General features: G+C 53.3%; 2 protein-coding genes across 2 annotated transcripts; one reads left to right on the top strand and one right to left on the bottom strand.

Moving 5' to 3' along the window:
* Positions 1-867: 867 nt before the first annotated feature.
* Positions 868-11672, top strand: RMND5B (required for meiotic nuclear division 5 homolog B). Its single transcript, XM_049778270.1, has 10 exons — positions 868-945; positions 7336-7480; positions 8398-8543; positions 8632-8772; positions 9675-9775; positions 9862-10028; positions 10120-10285; positions 10747-10849; positions 11127-11281; positions 11366-11672. The coding sequence occupies exons 2-10, from the start codon at positions 7348-7350 to the stop codon at positions 11427-11429; spliced, it is 1176 nt and encodes a 391-aa protein (XP_049634227.1). The 5' UTR covers positions 868-945; positions 7336-7347; the 3' UTR covers positions 11430-11672.
* Positions 11673-11845: 173 nt separating this feature from the next.
* On the bottom strand, positions 11846-17578 carry NHP2 (NHP2 ribonucleoprotein). The gene is made up of 4 exons (XM_049778329.1): positions 17363-17578; positions 17200-17269; positions 12270-12375; positions 11846-12082 (listed from the first exon to the last, which is right to left on the bottom strand). Exons 1-4 carry the CDS (start codon positions 17520-17522, stop codon positions 11957-11959), a joined length of 462 nt encoding a protein of 153 aa, XP_049634286.1. The 5' UTR covers positions 17523-17578; the 3' UTR covers positions 11846-11956.
* Positions 17579-18005: the final 427 nt, after the last annotated feature.

Raw genomic sequence — 18005 nt, 5'->3', positions numbered from 1 at the left:
GATGTTTAAAGGTGCACAGGCAAATAGGGACCTAGTGGGGGTTCCCTAAATGCAGACCACGCCTTGAAGCTGGAGGAGGGATAGATCCAAGAGTCAAGGTCGGTGCCAGTAAGAGTTAGAGGTCACCGAGTACTTTCCTGTAAGGGCAGCTGCTCAGTCCCCCCCCCGCCCCCACCTTGATCTCCAGATCTAACCCCACAACCACATGCCAGGGACTCAAGGAGGACGCCGGCAGGGCTGCGGCTGGGCCACGCCTAGCTGAATGTCATCAACCTTGGAAGGTCAGTGCAACGATGGCTGGGCAGAAAATAAGGACTTCAGGAGTCTTGAGGAGTCCTGAGTCTTACAGGGCAGTCTCAACTCCGCAAGCCGGAGGGCAGGGAAGGTACAGTCACTTCTAGGTCCTGGACTTGAGGACGCAGACGCAGGTGCGCGGGGCGGGCCGTCCAGACGCCTCTTTGGCCAGCCCAGCGCACCCAGGGGCGTGGCGAGGAGGCGTGGCGAGGGCGAGCCGGTTCCACTCGCAAAGACCAATAGCGGGTCTGAGAGCGGTAAGCTCCTCCCAGGGGCGTGGTCATGTAAATATACCCGAAGAGTGGGCGTGTCTCTCGGAGCCTGCGGACGAGTCCACTCTGGCGCGGGGCGCGGTTAGCGTGCCCCCCCCGCCAATTTCCAGTGGGTGAGTCCGGAGCGCCAGCGGTCGCCGTCGCTTCCGGCCCCAAGAACGTCGGCGCCGGAAGTCAGGGTCCCAGCTGCGGGAGCAGGTAAGAGCGCTGGGGCTTCTGGGCCGGAAGTGCGGGCGCATTAAGGGGTGCCCCGGGGCGGCAGGGCGGCAGGGCCCGTTGCAGGGAGAGTGGGAACTGGCTCGCGGGGAACTTCCGGGGAGAGGGCGCGGTGGAGGCACGACGAGGACCCTCGCTCTTCTGCTGAGCAGTGTCATCCCAGGTGTGCCTCGGAGGCCGGAACTGGGTCACGGGGGGCGGGGTGATGGCCCAGAGTCCGGCGGGAACAGTGACGCGGATGCCCGGAACTGTCATTGCCAAAGGAGGCAGAAGTCCCGGCCCGACACCCGGGGCCGGTTCCCAGTGCGGCTGCGGGGTGGGACGGGGAGACCCGGTCGGGGCTGGACTCTCGCTGCTTCCCGGCGACGCCTTAAGACTGAGGAGGGGGCCGGAGAGATAGTACGGAGGTAGGGCGTTTGCCTTGCGTGCAGAAGGACAGTGGTTCGAATCCCGGCATCCCATAGGGTCCCCCGAGCCTGCCAGGAGCGATTTCTGAATGTAGGGCCAGGAGTAACTCCTGAGCGCTGCCGCGTGTGACCCAAAAAAAGACAAAGGAAGGTGAGCCATCTCTGGTCCCAGGAAGGAAACCGGAGTGCAGGGTGCTGCACAAGGGCAGAGGGATGGAGGTGATGCCAGACAAATGTGGTGTTCTTTTTTTTCTCTCTCTCTCCTCGGGACACACCCTGTGGTGATGCTGGGGGCCATTCAGGGCCGAGGATGGAACTTTAGTCTACACAGCTTGCACACAGCCTGTGCTCACTGCCCTTGTAATGTGGGAAGATGGAAGATGCCTGTCTTCCCTAGAGGGTCCCTTTGTCTCCAAATTTTGGAGACTGGGGAGTCCCTCCCATACCTAGTCTACCTTGGAAATGCTCCTATGTAACTATTTGTCTCTGTCCTCTTCCCACCTCTTAAACCAGACCCCATACCTCGAGGCTTAGGGACTCGACCCTTCCTGAGCAGTTTCCCAATGTCTCCTGAGCTGGCTCTTGGGCGTCAGCCCTTTCAGGTTTATGGAATAGAAGCAAAAGGGAACTCTCTTCAAGGGTATTTTGTGGAGCTGATCAAACTGCATCCAGGGTTCTTGATGCTAAAGCAGTGCCAGAGCACCCTAGAGGTCGTTGGTCTTTTGGGAGGGGGGTAAACCTGGCTCTGTGTTTGGGGTGTCATTCTTTTTTTTTTTTTTTTTTTTTTTTGGGTCACACTCTGCGATGCTCAGGGGTTACTCCTGGCTCTGCACTCAGAAATCGCCCTGGGGACCATATGGGATTCTGGGATCCGAACCACCTTTGGTCCTGGCGGCTTGCAAGGCAAACGCCTTACCGCTGTACTCTCTCTCCAGCCCCTGGGATGTCATTCTTTGTAGAGCTCAGGGAACCATGAGTACCAGGATGGAACTAGAGTAGAGTAGGACATGTTCAAGGGAAGTGCCTTTCCCCTACTTGGTATCTTTCCAGCTCTCCACATTTGTAGGGTATTTTGGAGGTGAGAGCTGCAGATGGAACCCAGGCCTCCTGCATGCAAAGCCTATGGCTCCCAAGCCCCTATCTTATCTTTTGTGTGTGTGTATGTGTGTATTTGGGTTTTGTTTGTTTGTTGGAGAGGAGCTCTTTATGCCTTTCTTTTTTGGGGGAGGCATACCCAGCAGCGCTCAGGGCTTATTCCTGGCACTACGCCACGCCATAAATCGCTCCTGGCAGGCTCGGGGGACCATATGGGATGCCGGGAATCGAACCACAGTAATTCTGCATGCAAGGCAAACGCCCTACCTTCATGCTATCTCTCCAGCACTTTTTTTTTTTTTTGGTTTTTGGGCCACACTCGGCAGTGCTCAAGAGTCCCTCCTGGCTTGTCTGCTCAGAAATAGCTCCTGCCAGGCACGGGGGACATATGGGACACCGGGATTTGAACCAACCACCTTAGGTCCTGGACCGGCTGCTTGCAAGGCAAACACCGCTGTGCTATCTCTCCGGGCCCTCTCCGGCACTTTATGCCTTTCTTGAGATGGTCCCTCTTCACAGTTCAGGCCTGCTGGACCCTTTTTTTCTGTGCACTGTTCTGTCTTGCCCTTTTTCCTGCTTTCTTGCTCTTTCTACTAAAGGAAATCACTGAGGGGTGGTGTGCCAGAGTTCAGCCCTGGGTGAACAAACCTGAAGGAAGGGACGTCATGAGGATTAAGAAAATAAAACATGGGGCCGAAGACATAGCATGGAGGCAGGGCATTTGCCTTGCATGCAGAAGGATGGTGGTTTGAACCCAGGCATCCCATATGGTCCCCTGAGCCTTCCAGGTGCAATTTCTGAGTGTAGAGCCAGGAGTAACCCCTGAGCGCTGGCGGGTGTGACCCCCCCCCCAAAAAAAAAAACCCAGACAACAGGGAAAAGAATAGGTTGGGGTTCCCAGCCTCATGGACTGATAGCCCTGACTGTCCTTCATTTACTGTATGTATTGTTCAGGGACAATCATTGTGGGAGAACTAATACTAATCAAGCCTAAGTGGGTCTTTACATCTTTTCTTTTTGTTTTCTTTTTGGGCTATTTTACCCTGTGATGATCAGGTCACTCCTGGCTTTGCGCTCAGAAATCGCTCCTGGCTTAGGGGACCATATGGGATGCTGGGGATCGAACTGTGGTCTGTCCTAGGTCAGCCTTGTGCAAGGCAAATGCCCTACCACTGTGCCACAGCTCCAGCCCCCAAGTCTTTAAGTCTTGAAAAGGGATGTGTTCTGGCTTCTGGTTTCCTCTGATTCTGGAGGCCAGCTCTTACCAGGTATGGGGTTTGGAGAGTCCCCATGCCGGAGGGCTTCTCCCTAGCCTGGGGAGTACTGGGATGCTTGGCAGGCCCCCAGCCATTCTCCTCTTTCTCCCCTGGACTCCAGGTCTTCCCTGGGCGCCAGTCCAGGTGGACTCTATAGGGGTCATCAGGCTTTCCCCCTACTGCTCCCTACATTAATGGGAATGCTTTGGGAGGAGGGCAGGCCATTCTAGCACTGGTTTATGTTGGGACAGTCACTGGAACTTTTTTCTCCTTGGTCTCCTATTGATAGTATTGTATGCATATAGTTTATATGTGCATAATATCCATCTTGTATTGTGACCCTGATACTGCCCTACAATGCTCATTTCTGATCTTTTTTTTCCCCACCCCCATTTCTAATCTTTTACTGCCTCAGTCCCAACCCTTATTTCCCTCCATCTACCCATGTAGGTGCATCTCATGACATGACGCTTACCACATAGAGTGATGAGTGCAGTTAGAGAAATAACTACACTGAAAACTATCCTAACAATGTGAATGAATGAGGGAAATAGAAAGCCTGTACAGGTGTGGGTGGGGTAGGGAGGAGGGAGATCTGGGAAATTGGTGGTGGGAATCTTGCACTGGTATGGGGGGGTGTTCTTTACATGACTGTAATCATACAACTACAATCATATTTGTAATCACGGTGTTTAAATAAAAATAATTTAAAAAAAGAAAGAAAGAAAAGGGATATGTGACAAAAAAGGAAGTAAAATCTCTAAAGATTGGATTCCTCCTGGAGAGGTGGCAGACGAAAGACTGAATACTGGGGGCCGGAGAGATTGCACAGCAGTAAGGTGTTTGCTTTGCACAGGGCCAACACAGAACAGGATGGACCCAATTTGAATCCTGGTATCCCATATGGTTCCCCAAGCCTGCCAGGAGTGAATTCTGAGCACAGAACCAGGAGTAACCCGAGCACCACCAGGTATGATCCAAAAACAAAACAAACCCCCCCAAAAAAACCTGAATACTGGACTCCCATTTAGTAGGGGTTCCTCGTGGTATGCCTGTGTTTAGGTAATTTAGAAATTAAAGAGTCATTAGATCTTTTTCTGTCCCTCTCCTCAGACTGTCAACTCTCTAGCTAAACTTAGTTATGACGTCTTTATAACCGACAGTGGTATTGTCACCTATGAAAGTTCTGCATCAGGGCATAGATAGCATGGTGGTAAGGCATTTGCCTTGCATGCAGAAGGATGGTGGTTTGAATCCCAGCATCCCATATGATCCCCGAGCCTGCCAGGAGCGATTTCTGAGTGTAGTGCCAGGAATAAGCCCTGAGCGCTGCCGGGTATGACCCAAAAACAAAACAAAACAAAATTTCTGCATCACTGTCCGTGTGTATTCTATCTCTTTCCCACGTTTTTTTTTTTTTTTTTGGTTTTGGGGCCACACCCAGCGGTGCTCAGGGGTTACTCCTGGCTGTCTGCTCAGAAATAGCTCCTGGCAGGCATGGGGGACCATATGGGACACCGGGATTCGAACCAACCACCTTTGGTCCTGGATAGGCTGCTTACAAGGCAAACACCGCTGTGCTATCTCTCCGGGCCCTTTCCCACGTTTTTTTATGACCTTGCATGCATGTATGTGCTGCATATCTTTCCCTCTGTGTGTGCATATCTTTCCCTGATGTGTGTGTGTGTATTCTACAGCCCTGGTTTTGCCCAGTTTTTTTTCCTCTTCATTTCTGCCCCCTCAGAGCCATGTTTGGGAGGTTACCACTGTTCTCGTGGGTACAGCTGGGTAAAGATTTCTGAAAGCTTTTCTATATTTCTATAGATGCAGGCCCCCAGCCCCAGCCCACATCCTACTTCCTGCCTGTGAGACCCCTGGAGACCCACCTGAAAGGCTGAAAAGCCTTCCTTGGCTTCCCAGTGTGGCCTACAGTCTCAGCTCAGCCAGTCATCTATTCCTTGTCTTCCTCCTGGGGGAGTCTCAGATTGTGTCTTGCTCCCTGCTTTATTCTTGGAAAAGCCTGTGCTGCTGTGATGGCATCTCATGTGTGAGACTACATCCACCTTTCTGAGCTTCTGCAGGATACTGATTTCTGGTTCCCACGTACTTCATATGTTTGTGTGGTGCCAGGCATGGAGCCCAGTGCTCACACTTCAGCCATATTCTTGGCCTCTCAGAAACTCTTGGCAAATGATCTTTTTTTTTTTTTTTTTGGTTTTTGGTTTTTGGGCCACACCTGGCGGTGCTCAGGTGTTACTCTTGGCTGTCTGCTCAGAAATAGCTCCTGGCAGGCACGGGGGACCATATGGGACACCGGGATTCAAACCAACCACCTTTGGTCCTGGATCGGCTGCTTGCAAGGCAAAGGCCGCTGTGCTATCTCTCTGCCTGGCAAATGATCTTTTTTTTTTTTTTTTTGGTTTTTGGGCCACACTCGTTTGATGCTCAGGGGTTACTCCTGGCTATGTGCTCAGAAATCGCCTCTGGCTTGGGGGGACCATATGGGACGCCGGGGGATCGAACCTCTGTCCGTCCTATGCTAGCGCTTGCGAGGCAGACACCTTACCTCTAGCGCCACCTTCCCGGCCCCGCAAATGATCTTTTGTACCATTTTCTTTGTCATGGATCATCTCCCAATCTAGACTCTTTTCTTTTCTTTTTTTTTTTTTTTTGGTTTTGGTTTTGGTTTTTGGGTCATACCCGGCAGTGCTCAGGGGTTACTCCTGGCTCTATGCTCAGAAATCATTCCTGGCAGGCTCAGGAGACCAACATGGGATGCTGGGATTCAAACCACCAACCTTCTGCGTGCAAGGCAAACGCTTTACCTCCATGCTATCTCTCCGGCCCCCCACTCTGATGCTTTCTGCTCTTCATTACTAGCCTGCAGGGCCAAAGAGAGTACAGAAGCATTTGTAGGCATGGGCAGATCTGGGTTCAATTCCTGACAACCTAGTGTGACCCACAAAAAAGCAATAGCTGCAGAGCACTGCTGGGTGTGGCCCAAAGGTGAAAATAGCAAAGAACAGAAGTATCAAGTGCATCCGCAAGTGCTACTTTTCCTGGCTGTGAGTGGGTCCAGGCTAGGGTACTGTTGCTGGAGTGTTGGAAACTTTCTATAAGGATAAGGGGGCCAAAAGCCACTTCCTAGATGCTTGGCCAAGGTACCCTCTAGAGTCAAAGTCTTGTGCACTTCTCGTAAAGGGGAGTCTGGTTTTTGTGCCCCTTCCTCCTCAGCCTGCATGCATGTGTGTCCCTGGTCTTACAGAGACCCAGTGTGATTTCTAGGGATTATCCTCTTCACAACACTCTTTTGATAGTAAACACAGCAGTGCTCTGGGGCTTGTGTGCTGGGCACCCTCATGCCACTTGCCCTCAATACTGGCACTCAGAAGTGTTTATTTGGCTTTGTTTTTGCTTTTGGGTCATACCTGGCTCTGCACTCAGGAATCACTCCTGGTGGTGCTTGGAGAGCCATATGGGATTGCCAGCGATCAGACTTAGGTGGGTTTTGTACAAGAGAAGTGCCCACCCTCTTATCTGAGGCATTTTTTGTGTTGGACCTTGGACTTAGAGGAGGGTCAGGTTGGATGAAGGGAGCTAGGAGACCAGGTGGAACTTAACGGGCAGGCCCAAAGACCCTGAGCTACTCTACCCACACCCTCCTAAAGTGTTCCTGGAGGAGGTGTGCTGGTCAGGTGTATCAGGCAGGGTGATGTGGCAAGAGATTTGCGAGGAACCAGGGAGCTCACCACATCTTGACTTCTGGGCTGCTGACTCAGAAACTCTCTTCCCTAGGTGGAGGCAGCCATGGAGCAGTGTGCCAGCGTGGAGAGGGAAGTGGACAAAGTCCTGCAGAAGTTCCTAAGCTATGGACAGCACTGTGAGCAGAGCCTGGAGGAGCTGCTACAGCACGTGGGCCAGCTCCGGGCTGAGCTGGCAGGTGTGAGGAATGAGGGGGGTGGAGTCCAGCTGCAGACCAACCTGGTGGGTGCAGGGTCTGCTCTCTAGGTTGCTGGCAACAGAGATGGTGAGAACACTGGAACATGGGACAGCCCTAGGCCTCCTCAAGGGCATTAAAGTGTTGTTGGCCATTTTTTCTTTTCTATTTAACCTTATTTGGGGTCCACACCTGGCCAGGCTCAGGGCTGACTCCTGATGGTGGCCTGCAGGCTGTAAGGGGTGCTAGGGATTATACCTGGGTTATGTGCAAGGCAAATGTTTTAACTTATTCTATTTGACTCCTTCATTTAATTTTGTCTTACGTGCTGGGGATAGAACTCCATATCGGGTCGTAAGTGCAAGCCAGGCTGTCCTGCAACAAGCCACCTCCTGGCCCTTTTCTGGGAACATTTATTTCCTAGTTTTCTTTTTTGGGGTGGGGAGAGGTACCACCCTTGGCAATGCCCAGAGGCCACTCCTGGTCTAACCCAGCAATCTCTCTTACTGCTTGCTAACAACTGTGATGAAACTGGTATCCCTGTGTTCAAAGCCAGAAACTTAGCCTTTGTCTCTCTGGTTTAGGTCTGACTTGTTTTAAGACCTGTATTTCCCTCTGAGTGGTGAGCACTACTGGCAGGTCCCCCTTGCAAAAAATTCAGCAGGGTCTGGAGTGATTTAGTGCACTTGCCTTGTACACATGCTCACCTCGGTTTGATCCCCAGACTCTCATAGTGTCCCCCTGAGCACTGCCAAGAGTAACTCGAGCATAGCCCCCAAGAAAAAAACTAGCAAATGGGGAAAGACAGGGTCATGCCCAGGAGCAGGATCTCCTGCAGGTTTGAAGCTGCCAACAGGGAGTCCCCTGCAGCTGAGATGGGGCAGCTCTGTGGCCTTGGCCTCAGCCTGCGTGTCCTGCAGCCCTCCAGGGGACGCCGCTGTCAGCCACCCTGTCCCTGGTGATGTCGCAGTGCTGCCGGAAGATCAAGGACACAGTGCAGCAGCTAGCCTCCGACCACAAGGACATACACAGCAGTGTGTCCCGTGTGGGCAAGGCCATTGACAGGGTGAGCAGGGCCCACGGTGGGGCATGCCTCAGGCTACACGATGGACTCTGGCTCACTGGTCCTATCTATCTCCCACCCACCCCACCAGAACTTTGACTCTGAGATCTGCGGTGTTGTGTCAGATGCGATGTGGGACTCTCGGGAGCAGCAGCATCAGATTCTGCAGACAGCCATTGTGGAGCACCTGTACCAGCAGGGCATGCTTGGTGTGGCTGAGGAGTTGTGCCAGGTATAGTGGCGCAGCTTCTGACTACAGTCACTCCCCTTTTTCCAGCTGGCGGGGCTCAGAGCCTATTGACCACAAAGCAGGTGAACTAATCTGAGCAGACCTTGAGGTTTTATTTATTGTTTTTGGTTTTTGGGCCACACCCAGAGGTGCTCAGGGGTTACTCCTGGCTGTCTGCTCAGAAATAGCTCCTGGCAGGCACGGGGACCATATGGGACACCGGGATTTGAATCAACCACCTTAGGTCCTGGATTGGCTGCTTGCAAGGCAAACGCCGCTGTGCTATCTCTCCGGGTCCTTGAGGTTTTATTTTAAGTAGCCATACTCAATGGTATTCCTGGCTCTGTGCTCCAAGGTCACTCCAGTTGTTTTTTGTTTGTTTGTTTGTTTTTAAGGGGGCACAGCTGAGGGCTCTGCACTCAGGTATCACTCCTTGTAGGAAACTTGTGGAATGTTGGGATTGAACACCCAGGAGTAATGCCAGAGTGTAAGCCCTGAGCACAGCTGGGCATAACCCTAAAACAAAACAAAAAGGGAAGGATTAGGAGATTTGCAGGTTTCTGAAGCCAGAAATATTGTGAAGCAGGGAGATGTTAGCCTGGCATATCTCTTGACTCCAGTTCCACCTCCTACACTATATGCTTCCCCAGGCACCACTGGGGATCATTTGGAACAGAGGCAGAAATAGTCCTGAAGTACTGTGTCTTCCCTGCTAAGAGCAATTGGGGGTGGGGTAGGGTGGTGCAGGCATTTGTCTGGCATACAGCTGACCTGGGTTTGATCCCAGCATCCCATATAGTCCCAAGGCTACCATGAATAAGCTAGTGCACTGCCAAGGGTGCCCCTCTAAAAACAAAACTAAATAAGTAAATAAAAGACTTGAGCAGGTGCTGAACCTCCCACAGGAATCTACGCTGAATGTGGACCTGGGTTTCAAGCAGCCCTTCCTAGAACTGAACCGGATCCTGGAAGCGCTGCACAAACAAGACCTGGGGCCAGCACTGGAGTAAGTTAGCCTGAGGGTGAGGATGGTGGGTTGGGGCTTGTTTGGCCAGAGGAGCTGCCAGGGCTCATCAGCTCCCCATTCTCCAGGTGGGTCATCTCCCACCGCCAGCGCCTGCTGGAGCTCAACAGCTCCCTGGAGTTCAAGCTACACCGCCTGCATTTCATCCGCCTGCTGGCAGGTGGTCCTGAGAAGCAGAGGGAGGCTCTGAGCTATGCCCGACACTTCCAGCCCTTTGCCCGGCTGCACCAGCGGGGTAGGCCCTGGACACCACTGCAGCACTGTGGGGTGGGTGACTAACCTCTCACAGCAGAGACAGTGCCTCATGTGCATGCATTGGCCTGCAGAGATCCAGGTGATGATGGGCAGCCTTGTGTACCTGCGCCTGGGCCTAGAGAGGTCACCTTACTGCCACCTACTGGACAGTAGCCACTGGGCAGAGATCTGCGACACCTTCACCCGTGATGCCTGCTCCCTGCTGGGACTCTCTGTGGAGTCACCCCTCAGTGTGAGGTACCTTCTGGGGCTAAGAGCGCAGGGGTGTATCCAAATGCACTTGCTAAGCCTCCCCCAGGTCCCAGTAGAGTTGGGAGAAACTAGGTTTTACTGGGGCAGGGTTTTGGGTTAGGGACCTCTGCAGTGCAGGTGATGGGATTGGGATGACTTTGTGGGCAAGGCCTCCCCACTGCACAATCTAGATCTCATGAGAGTCCTGGATGACAACTCTTTTGGAAGCACAGCAGGATCCAGTACGCAGCCCAGGGGTTACCTTTTTAAAATCTTTTTTGGCTATCCCTGGATCCTCCTCTTGGCCTTTGGAACGCAATACACTTTCAAGGTGTTGGAATGTGCCTCAAGGTGTTGGAATGTGCCTATCCAGGGCACATCCCAAGCTCCCCAAGAGGTTCTCTGGGACAGCTGGTTCCCTTGCTAGCACTCCTCATCCCCCCTGCACCTCTTCTCTCTGACTCCAGTTTCGCGTCGGGCTGTGTGGCACTGCCAGTGCTCATGAACATCAAGGCAGTGATTGAGCAGCGGCAGTGCACAGGAGTGTGGAGCCACAAAGATGAGTTGCCGGTGAGGCTTCTAGTGGGACTGGCACTTCCTTCTGTGGGGCAGGGGAGGGTGTGTTTCAAGTGGGATGAAGAAGAACATAGCAGCTTGTGAGCTGCTGACCCAGATTTGATCACCTGCATCCCATATGCCCCCCCATCAACACTACCAGGATTAACCCCCGAGCACCATCAGGTGTGACCCCAAAAGCTAGGGGTATGGAGGAGGGTCTCCTTCCACTGGGGACAGGAAAGGTCATGCTTCTGGTGGCTCTTACTCATGCCTATCCGGGTCTCCCCAGATTGAAATCGAGCTGGGCATGAAGTGCTGGTACCACTCTGTGTTCGCCTGCCCCATCCTCCGCCAGCAGACGTCTGATGCCAATCCGCCCATCAAGCTCATCTGTGGCCATGTGATATCCCGAGATGCCCTCAACAAGCTCATCAATGGTGGGAAGTGAGTGCTAAGGCTGGCTGTGGCAGGTGAGGAGGGTATTTGCCCCCTGCTGGCCACCAGTCCTGAGTCTCTTCCTCTTGGCAGGCTGAAGTGTCCCTATTGCCCCATGGAGCAGAACCCAGCAGATGGAAAACGCATCATTTTCTGATTCCTGTCAGCTTCTGGACTGCCAAAAGGGGCAGCCTACTCCCAGAGCCTGGTAGGGCCTTGGACACCTGGAAACCAGGCGCCTCTGGACATTGGCTGTCTGGCTCTTCAAAAGGAATGTTAACCTCCGGTCCAGACTAGGAGAGAAGGGCTGGCTGCAGCCTACCTACTGCTTCCAGGCCCTCCTCCATGTCTGCAGTCCATTGTAAATACCCCTGGTGCAGGACTGACTGAAACATTTTTATAACTGGAGCAAATGATGTATTTGCAGGCCTTTTCTCTCCTACACCTGCAGCTTTCTTAGAAGAGCCTTACCACAGAGGCTGGGTACAGTCTGGCACCAGCTGCAGAAAGGACTAAGGGGCATGGCAGTTGACCACCCTCAGTTCCACCCCCAGCTCCAAAAACCGACTCAGCAGCATTTCTTAGCATTTACTGTCCTCCGTCTCCTAGACTGGGGGCTGCCTTGAGTTAAGCCCCAGGCTTGTGCCAACCTGCAGTGCTGCATCCTCCCCTCAATTCTTTGGGTCACAGGACAGAGGGCAGGGCCTGCACCTCCTCCAGACATTCATCGTAGGCATTCTGATATTCCTCATGCGGCTTGATCATGATCACGCAAGTGGGCCGCTTCGAGCCTGCTGCAGCGCCCAGGTCCTGTGGAAATGGAAAGAGCTGTAGATGTTGACCTGGGGGTGATACCAAACCTAGACGTGACAAGACCCAGGCTTCCCAACTCCAATTTATAGCCACCAGAGGAAGCCTTTTTACTGTAGCCATAGCCCCAGCAGCTAACAGAGGTGTAGAAAGTTGCAATGGAGACCTGAGGTACAGTGATCCTTACCATTTTGGAGGGGATATAGACATAGGGCAGGCTGCGGTCCTCGCACATGACCGGCAGGTGGCAGTACACCTCAATGGGCAGCGTGTCCCCAGCCAGCACCATGATCCTGTGGGGATAGAACAGACACATTAGGTATCCTCTAGGGCAGTGGTTGGCAACCTGCGGCTTGCGAGCCACATGTGGCTCTTTACACTTTTAATTTGGCTCTTCTGTTTGCCGGGTGGCCGCTCCAAGAGTCAGGACTTTGCTCCTAGCCTCTGTCAGTGTGCACCCTGTGTGGCTCTCAAAATACATTTCCGGGGCCAGGAAGGTGGTGCTAGAGGTAGCGCCTTGCAAGCGCTAGTGTAGAATGGACCTCGGTTCAATCCCCTGGCGTCCCATGTGGTCCCCCCAAGCCAGGAGCAATTTCTGAGTGCATAGCCAGGAGTAACCCGAGCGTCAAACGGGTGTGGCCCAAAAGCCAAAAAATAAAAATAAAAAAATAAATTTCAATCATGGTTTTGGCGAGATTTGGCTCAGTTGAATAAAGGTTGCCGACCACTGCTCTAGGGGAAGTCACATGCCCCATCCTTATGTAGGGCTTTGGAGGGGAAGATGGACCTTGTGTGGTTCTGGGATAGGTTAGTTGCCAAGCCAAATTTCCCATACCACCCCTTTTGTTTAGGGGCCACACTCAGTGATGCTCAGGGATCACTCCTGGCTTGGGGGACGATATGGAACACTGGGGATCGAACCGGTCCATCCTAGGTTAGCACATGTAAGACAGATGCCTTACTGCTTACGCCACCACTCCAGCTCCTTTGTTAAAGTCCTGAGCAATGTCAGGATTCCTAGCAGCCTTAGAGGATCCCTATGAGATGCTGGGAATTGAATCTAGGTGCACCCTACCTGCTGTCCTATTGATGCAGTTTCCCCTGCCCCTCCCCTTTATTCTTGGGCCACACCAACCGGTGCTCAATGATTACTTCTGGCTCTGTACTCAGAAATCACTCCTGGCAGGCACAGGGAACCATATGAGATATTGGGATTTGAACCAAAGGTCCTGGGTTGGCCACTTATGGCTGTGCTATCTCTCTGGCCCTGCAGTTCCCTTTATGTAAGCGGGGAGGGAACCACAGATGAGGCACCTATGGGGTCCAATCTACTGCAGCTCACAGCTGAGCTCTCTTGCCACCTCCCGGCTCAACTCTCTCACTTCCATGTGGCACCTCTGGGCTAGTCCTTAGGGGTCTTGAGCTGGGTACACTGGCACCCACTGGTATGGAGCCCCAGGAATTACTGGGGACTAGAGCTGGAGCAAGGGAGCCTCCCAGCCTCTGGATGTACATGATGGTGTGCTGAGGACATCTCTCTGTGAACCAATGGTCCTGTGAACCAAAGGTGCCTTTAGTAGCAAGGAATGTCACCAGATGCTGAAGGTTAGTCTGGGAACATGGGGAAGCTGGTGGTTTTTGTCTTCCAGGCAGCACTCAAAGATCTGACAGCAGAGGAATGTAAAACGTTTGCCTTGGGGCCAGAGGACAGCATAGGGCTAAGGTGTTTGCCTTGCAAGCTGCCGACCCAGGATGGACCAGGGTTCAATTCCCAGCATCCAATATGGCCCCCAGTCTAGCAGGAGCAACATCTAAGCACAGAACTAGGAATGATCCCAAAGCATCGTGGGTGTGACTCAAAAACAAAGACATTTGGGACCGGAGAGAGCATGGAGGTAGGGCATTTGCCTTGCATGCAGAAGGACAATGGCTCGAATCCTGGCATCCCATATGGCCCCCCGAGTCTGCCAGGAGCAATTTCTGAGAATAGAGCCAGGAGTAATCTCTGAGCACTGCCGGGTGTGACCCCTTTCCCCCCCCCCCCCGAAAAAAAATAAATGTTTGCCTTAAACATAGCCAACCCAAGTTCAACCTGAGCACTACACCACCATGGCATTTTGGTGTGATCCATAAACAAAAAGGTGTTGGTTCTGGAGAGATTGTTCAGGCCAGAGCTTGATCTTTAGAAGCCTTGGCTCTGCACACCCCCCAACCCTACCACAGCACCATAGGGGTTGGGGGACGGGGCTCAGAAACAGGATGAAACTACGGAGCCAGACTTGGTTTGACCCCAGTTTTCCATTTGAATACCTACAAGAAGTACAGTGGGAGGAGAGGGCAATCAGAAACCAAGATGAGGATGAGAATTTGGAATCTTGCTGGGCACAAAGCAGGTGGGAAGGCCAACAGTGTGTGGGCTTTTGGCTGAGACCAAGCAGGGAGACAAGCAGGGAGAACAAGAAGCTTACCTCCCCCAGAATACTTCCAAACCCAGTGGCCCACCTCCCCTAGCAGTTGCCTCTGGCCCTGGAAAGACAGTACAGTGGAGGTCAGTAGACCCAAATTTGGTCCAAGGCAGTCCAAAGGGTCTTTCAAAGCTCTACCAGTCAGCCCTGAGCACCACTGGATATAGCCCAACACCAAATAAACAAAAATAAAGTCACACCAAAGACTCCTCTGCAAGCTGGCAGCCATCCCACATAGACCTTACCCTCACTGCCATGAGTGTGAGCATCCCCTGTATTGATGCAGCTGGAATCCATACCCTGTCAACACACACCCCGCACCTAGAGATCCAGTGCCATGATTCTATCTCCATCACCAGTGGAGGCCAGAACTTTGCTCAGACCTGAGCAGCTGCCCCAACTTCAGTTTCCCAAGTAAACGTTAGCTCTGATGCTTTCCTCAGGACCCAGGAAAGTCTTCTGGGGCCAAATCTGGTGTCACTCTGGAGTTAGAGCTGCCTCACAGCTTGGAGGTTGCTCCAGCGGTGTCCAGAGATCCTAGCCAGGCTCACATACAAAGCAAACACTGGTCCTTTAGGCCCATTCCAGCACTATGTTTTTTGTTTTTGGGGGGTGGGGGATAGTCACATCAGTGGTACCCAGGGCTCACTCTTGGCTCTGCTTGGATCACACAATGCCAGAATTCAAATGAAGTTGGCCAGTGCCTCAATAACCCCCCCCCATTTTTTGGTTTTTGGGTCATACCCGGTGGTACTTAGGAGTCACTGCTGGCTCTGTGCTCAGAAATCTCTCCTGGCAGGCTCGGAGACCATTTGGGATGCTGGGAACCAAATGCAGGTCCATCCCAGGTAGGCTGGGTGCAAGGCAAGCACCCTACTGCTGTGTTATCACAAGGGTCCCTCCATATCCCTATATTATCTTCAACCCCTTTTGCTTTTTGGGCCACACCTCATAGTGTTTTGGGGGAGCTTGAGAGAGGGTGGTGCCAAGGATGGAACCTGTCATGTCAAAGGCAAGTACCTTCATCACCTAATGAATTTGGTCCTGGATCCCCAAGTCTGAAGGTAGAATTATGTCTCTCCCTGGTTTGGCTCCTCAAATCTCTGGGAGCACAAAACCCAAACTTTTCCCCAGATAAAGCTCTTCTAGAAGCCAGGCCATCACTACCCTCACCTGTCCAGACTGCAGGTGGCACAACCCCTCACCCAATTCCCCACACTCCCTACAGCCAATTCCTATCTTTCCAAGTCTCTATACCTGGTCTGGGTCAGATTTCCACTGCAGCACTGTTATTTATCTGTGGGCTCTTGGGATATATGGCACTTGCAGACTCAGGTTCACCACTGGCATTTCATCCATATGGTCCCTCAAGCCTCAGGAATGATTCCTGAGTGCAGAGCCAGGAGTAACCCCTAAGCTCCACTGAATGTCACCCCCCAAAAAAAAGTTTAAGTCGGGATGGGGCATTTGCCTTGCCCCAGGCCCACTCAAGACAGACCCGGTTTCAATCCGCGCCATCCCATATGGTCTCCGGAGCCTACCAGGAGAGACTTCTGAGAGAAGAGCCAGGAGTAATGCCTGGTGCCGCTGGGTGTGGCCAAAAACCCCAAAGTTTAAGTCTAGTAGAAGAGAAAGAATATGAATATATAAATTCATGCCTGACAAAAGTCAGGTGAAAGAGCTGATATAAAAAGCTGGTATCTCCTTCATCCGAAAGCAAATGCTTCATCAGCACCAGCCAAACAGTTGGCATCTTAGTAAGTGAGCTTGTGGGTATAGAGGCATCCTTTCTCCCCCCACCTCAGGAATCCAAATTCCGCTCCTGGGCTTCATTCTAAAGAGAATTCACTCCTCTCTGCATGTGGTGCTGGGTACCCACCCTGCTGCGGTCTAATGCCTAAAGCAAGGAGACCTAAAAAATGCAAAATCCTTGGCATCACAGCGATAGTCCTCAGGCAGGGCGCTTGCTTTGCACATGTTTGATCCCCACCAGCACCGGGAATAATCCCTGAGCGCAGAGCCAGAAGTTTGCCCCAGCACCACCCAGTGTGTGCCCTCCTCTCAAGAAATAGGTGCAAAAGGGGCCGGAGCGATAGCACAGCGGAGAGGGGGAGGGCATTTGCCTTGCACAGGCTTTCGGGTTTCAATCTTCGGCATCCCATGGGGTCTTCCGAGCCTGCCTGAGTCGTTTCTGAGTGCAGAGCCAGGAGTAAGTCCTGAGCGCCCTGGGTGTCGCTCGAAAACAAAAACAAAATCCAGGGGCCGGAGATGGCGTGGAAGTAGGACGGTGGTTCGAATCCCGGCATCCCATCTGGGCCCCCGAGCCTGCAAGGAGCGATTCCTGAGCGTAGAGCCAGGAAGAATCCCTGAGCGCTGCCGGGTGTGACCCCAAAACAAAAAAGCAAACAAACAGAACACAGAAACAATATCCAAAGTCGAAAAACGAAATACGGGGCCGGAGCGCTAGCACGGCGGCAGGGCGTTTGCCTCGCAAGGGGCCAACCCAGGACGGGCGGAGACGGTTCCCCGAGCCTGCCAGGGGCGATGGCTGAGCGTGGAGCCAGGAGCGCCGCCGGGAGTGACCCAAAACACGAAGCAAAACAGAGCAAACGAAGAAAAAAACGCAAGGCACAAACGTGGGTCCTGACTTACCCTTTCTCGCCTTTGTTGAGGAACTTCTGCACCTCCTTCACTCCGCGCCGAATCTGCTTCTGCTTCACGGCTGCGGGGACACGAGAGTCAGCGCGCGGGAGGCGAGGGGAGGGGACGGAAGGGGAGCCCAGCCCGAGCCCCGCGCCCGCGCGCCCCGAAGAACCTTTCTTGATGCACTTGTAGAGCTTCCGCGTGAGGCGCCGCGAGGCCAGGGGCTGAGCAATGGGGTTCAGATTCACCAGGAGCTCGTGGTAGGTGCGCTCCCCGCTGTTGGCCTCCACCGGGGTCTCCGGCGCGTCCGGATCGGGCTTGATCTTGGTCATCGCGCCGGCCGCCGAGACGGAGCCGGGAGGCACGCGGCCCGCGCGGGGAGAGCCACTTCCGGGTCGCTCGGGTCAAAGGCCGTCGGCTCGGCTCCGTGTCCAATAGGAAGCAAGGATTCTGTTCTAGCCACTCACGAGCGCGCATCCCGCGCTGACGTGCCTTAGAGAGGCGTGGCCTAAGACGTAGCGGCGGGACCACGCCTGGGTGGAGGGGCGATGGTCGCCGAGTTCCGCTGCGGCGGAGGGGCGTGGCTACGGGCGTGGATAACAGCCAGTGGGCGGGGCCGTTATCCTCGGCTCAAAGATGAACCTGTTAGTTGCACGCTTGGGAGACTGAGCTCAGTGGGTTCTAGACGACTGCAGAGCAGCGTGGACCCTCCAGGTCCCCCGTAACGCGCTGGGCTTAGGGAGAGGGGCGGTTTGCCCTCAGGACCAATTTTTAAAAAAATTTTAAGTCATTTTTCTTTGGGGGAGTCACACCCT

The sequence above is a fragment of the Suncus etruscus genome, chromosome 8 (genome assembly GCF_024139225.1).
Source record: "Suncus etruscus isolate mSunEtr1 chromosome 8, mSunEtr1.pri.cur, whole genome shotgun sequence".
Classification (NCBI taxonomy): domain Eukaryota; kingdom Metazoa; phylum Chordata; class Mammalia; order Eulipotyphla; family Soricidae; genus Suncus; species Suncus etruscus.
This window is presented reverse-complemented; position numbering and strand designations above follow the sequence as displayed.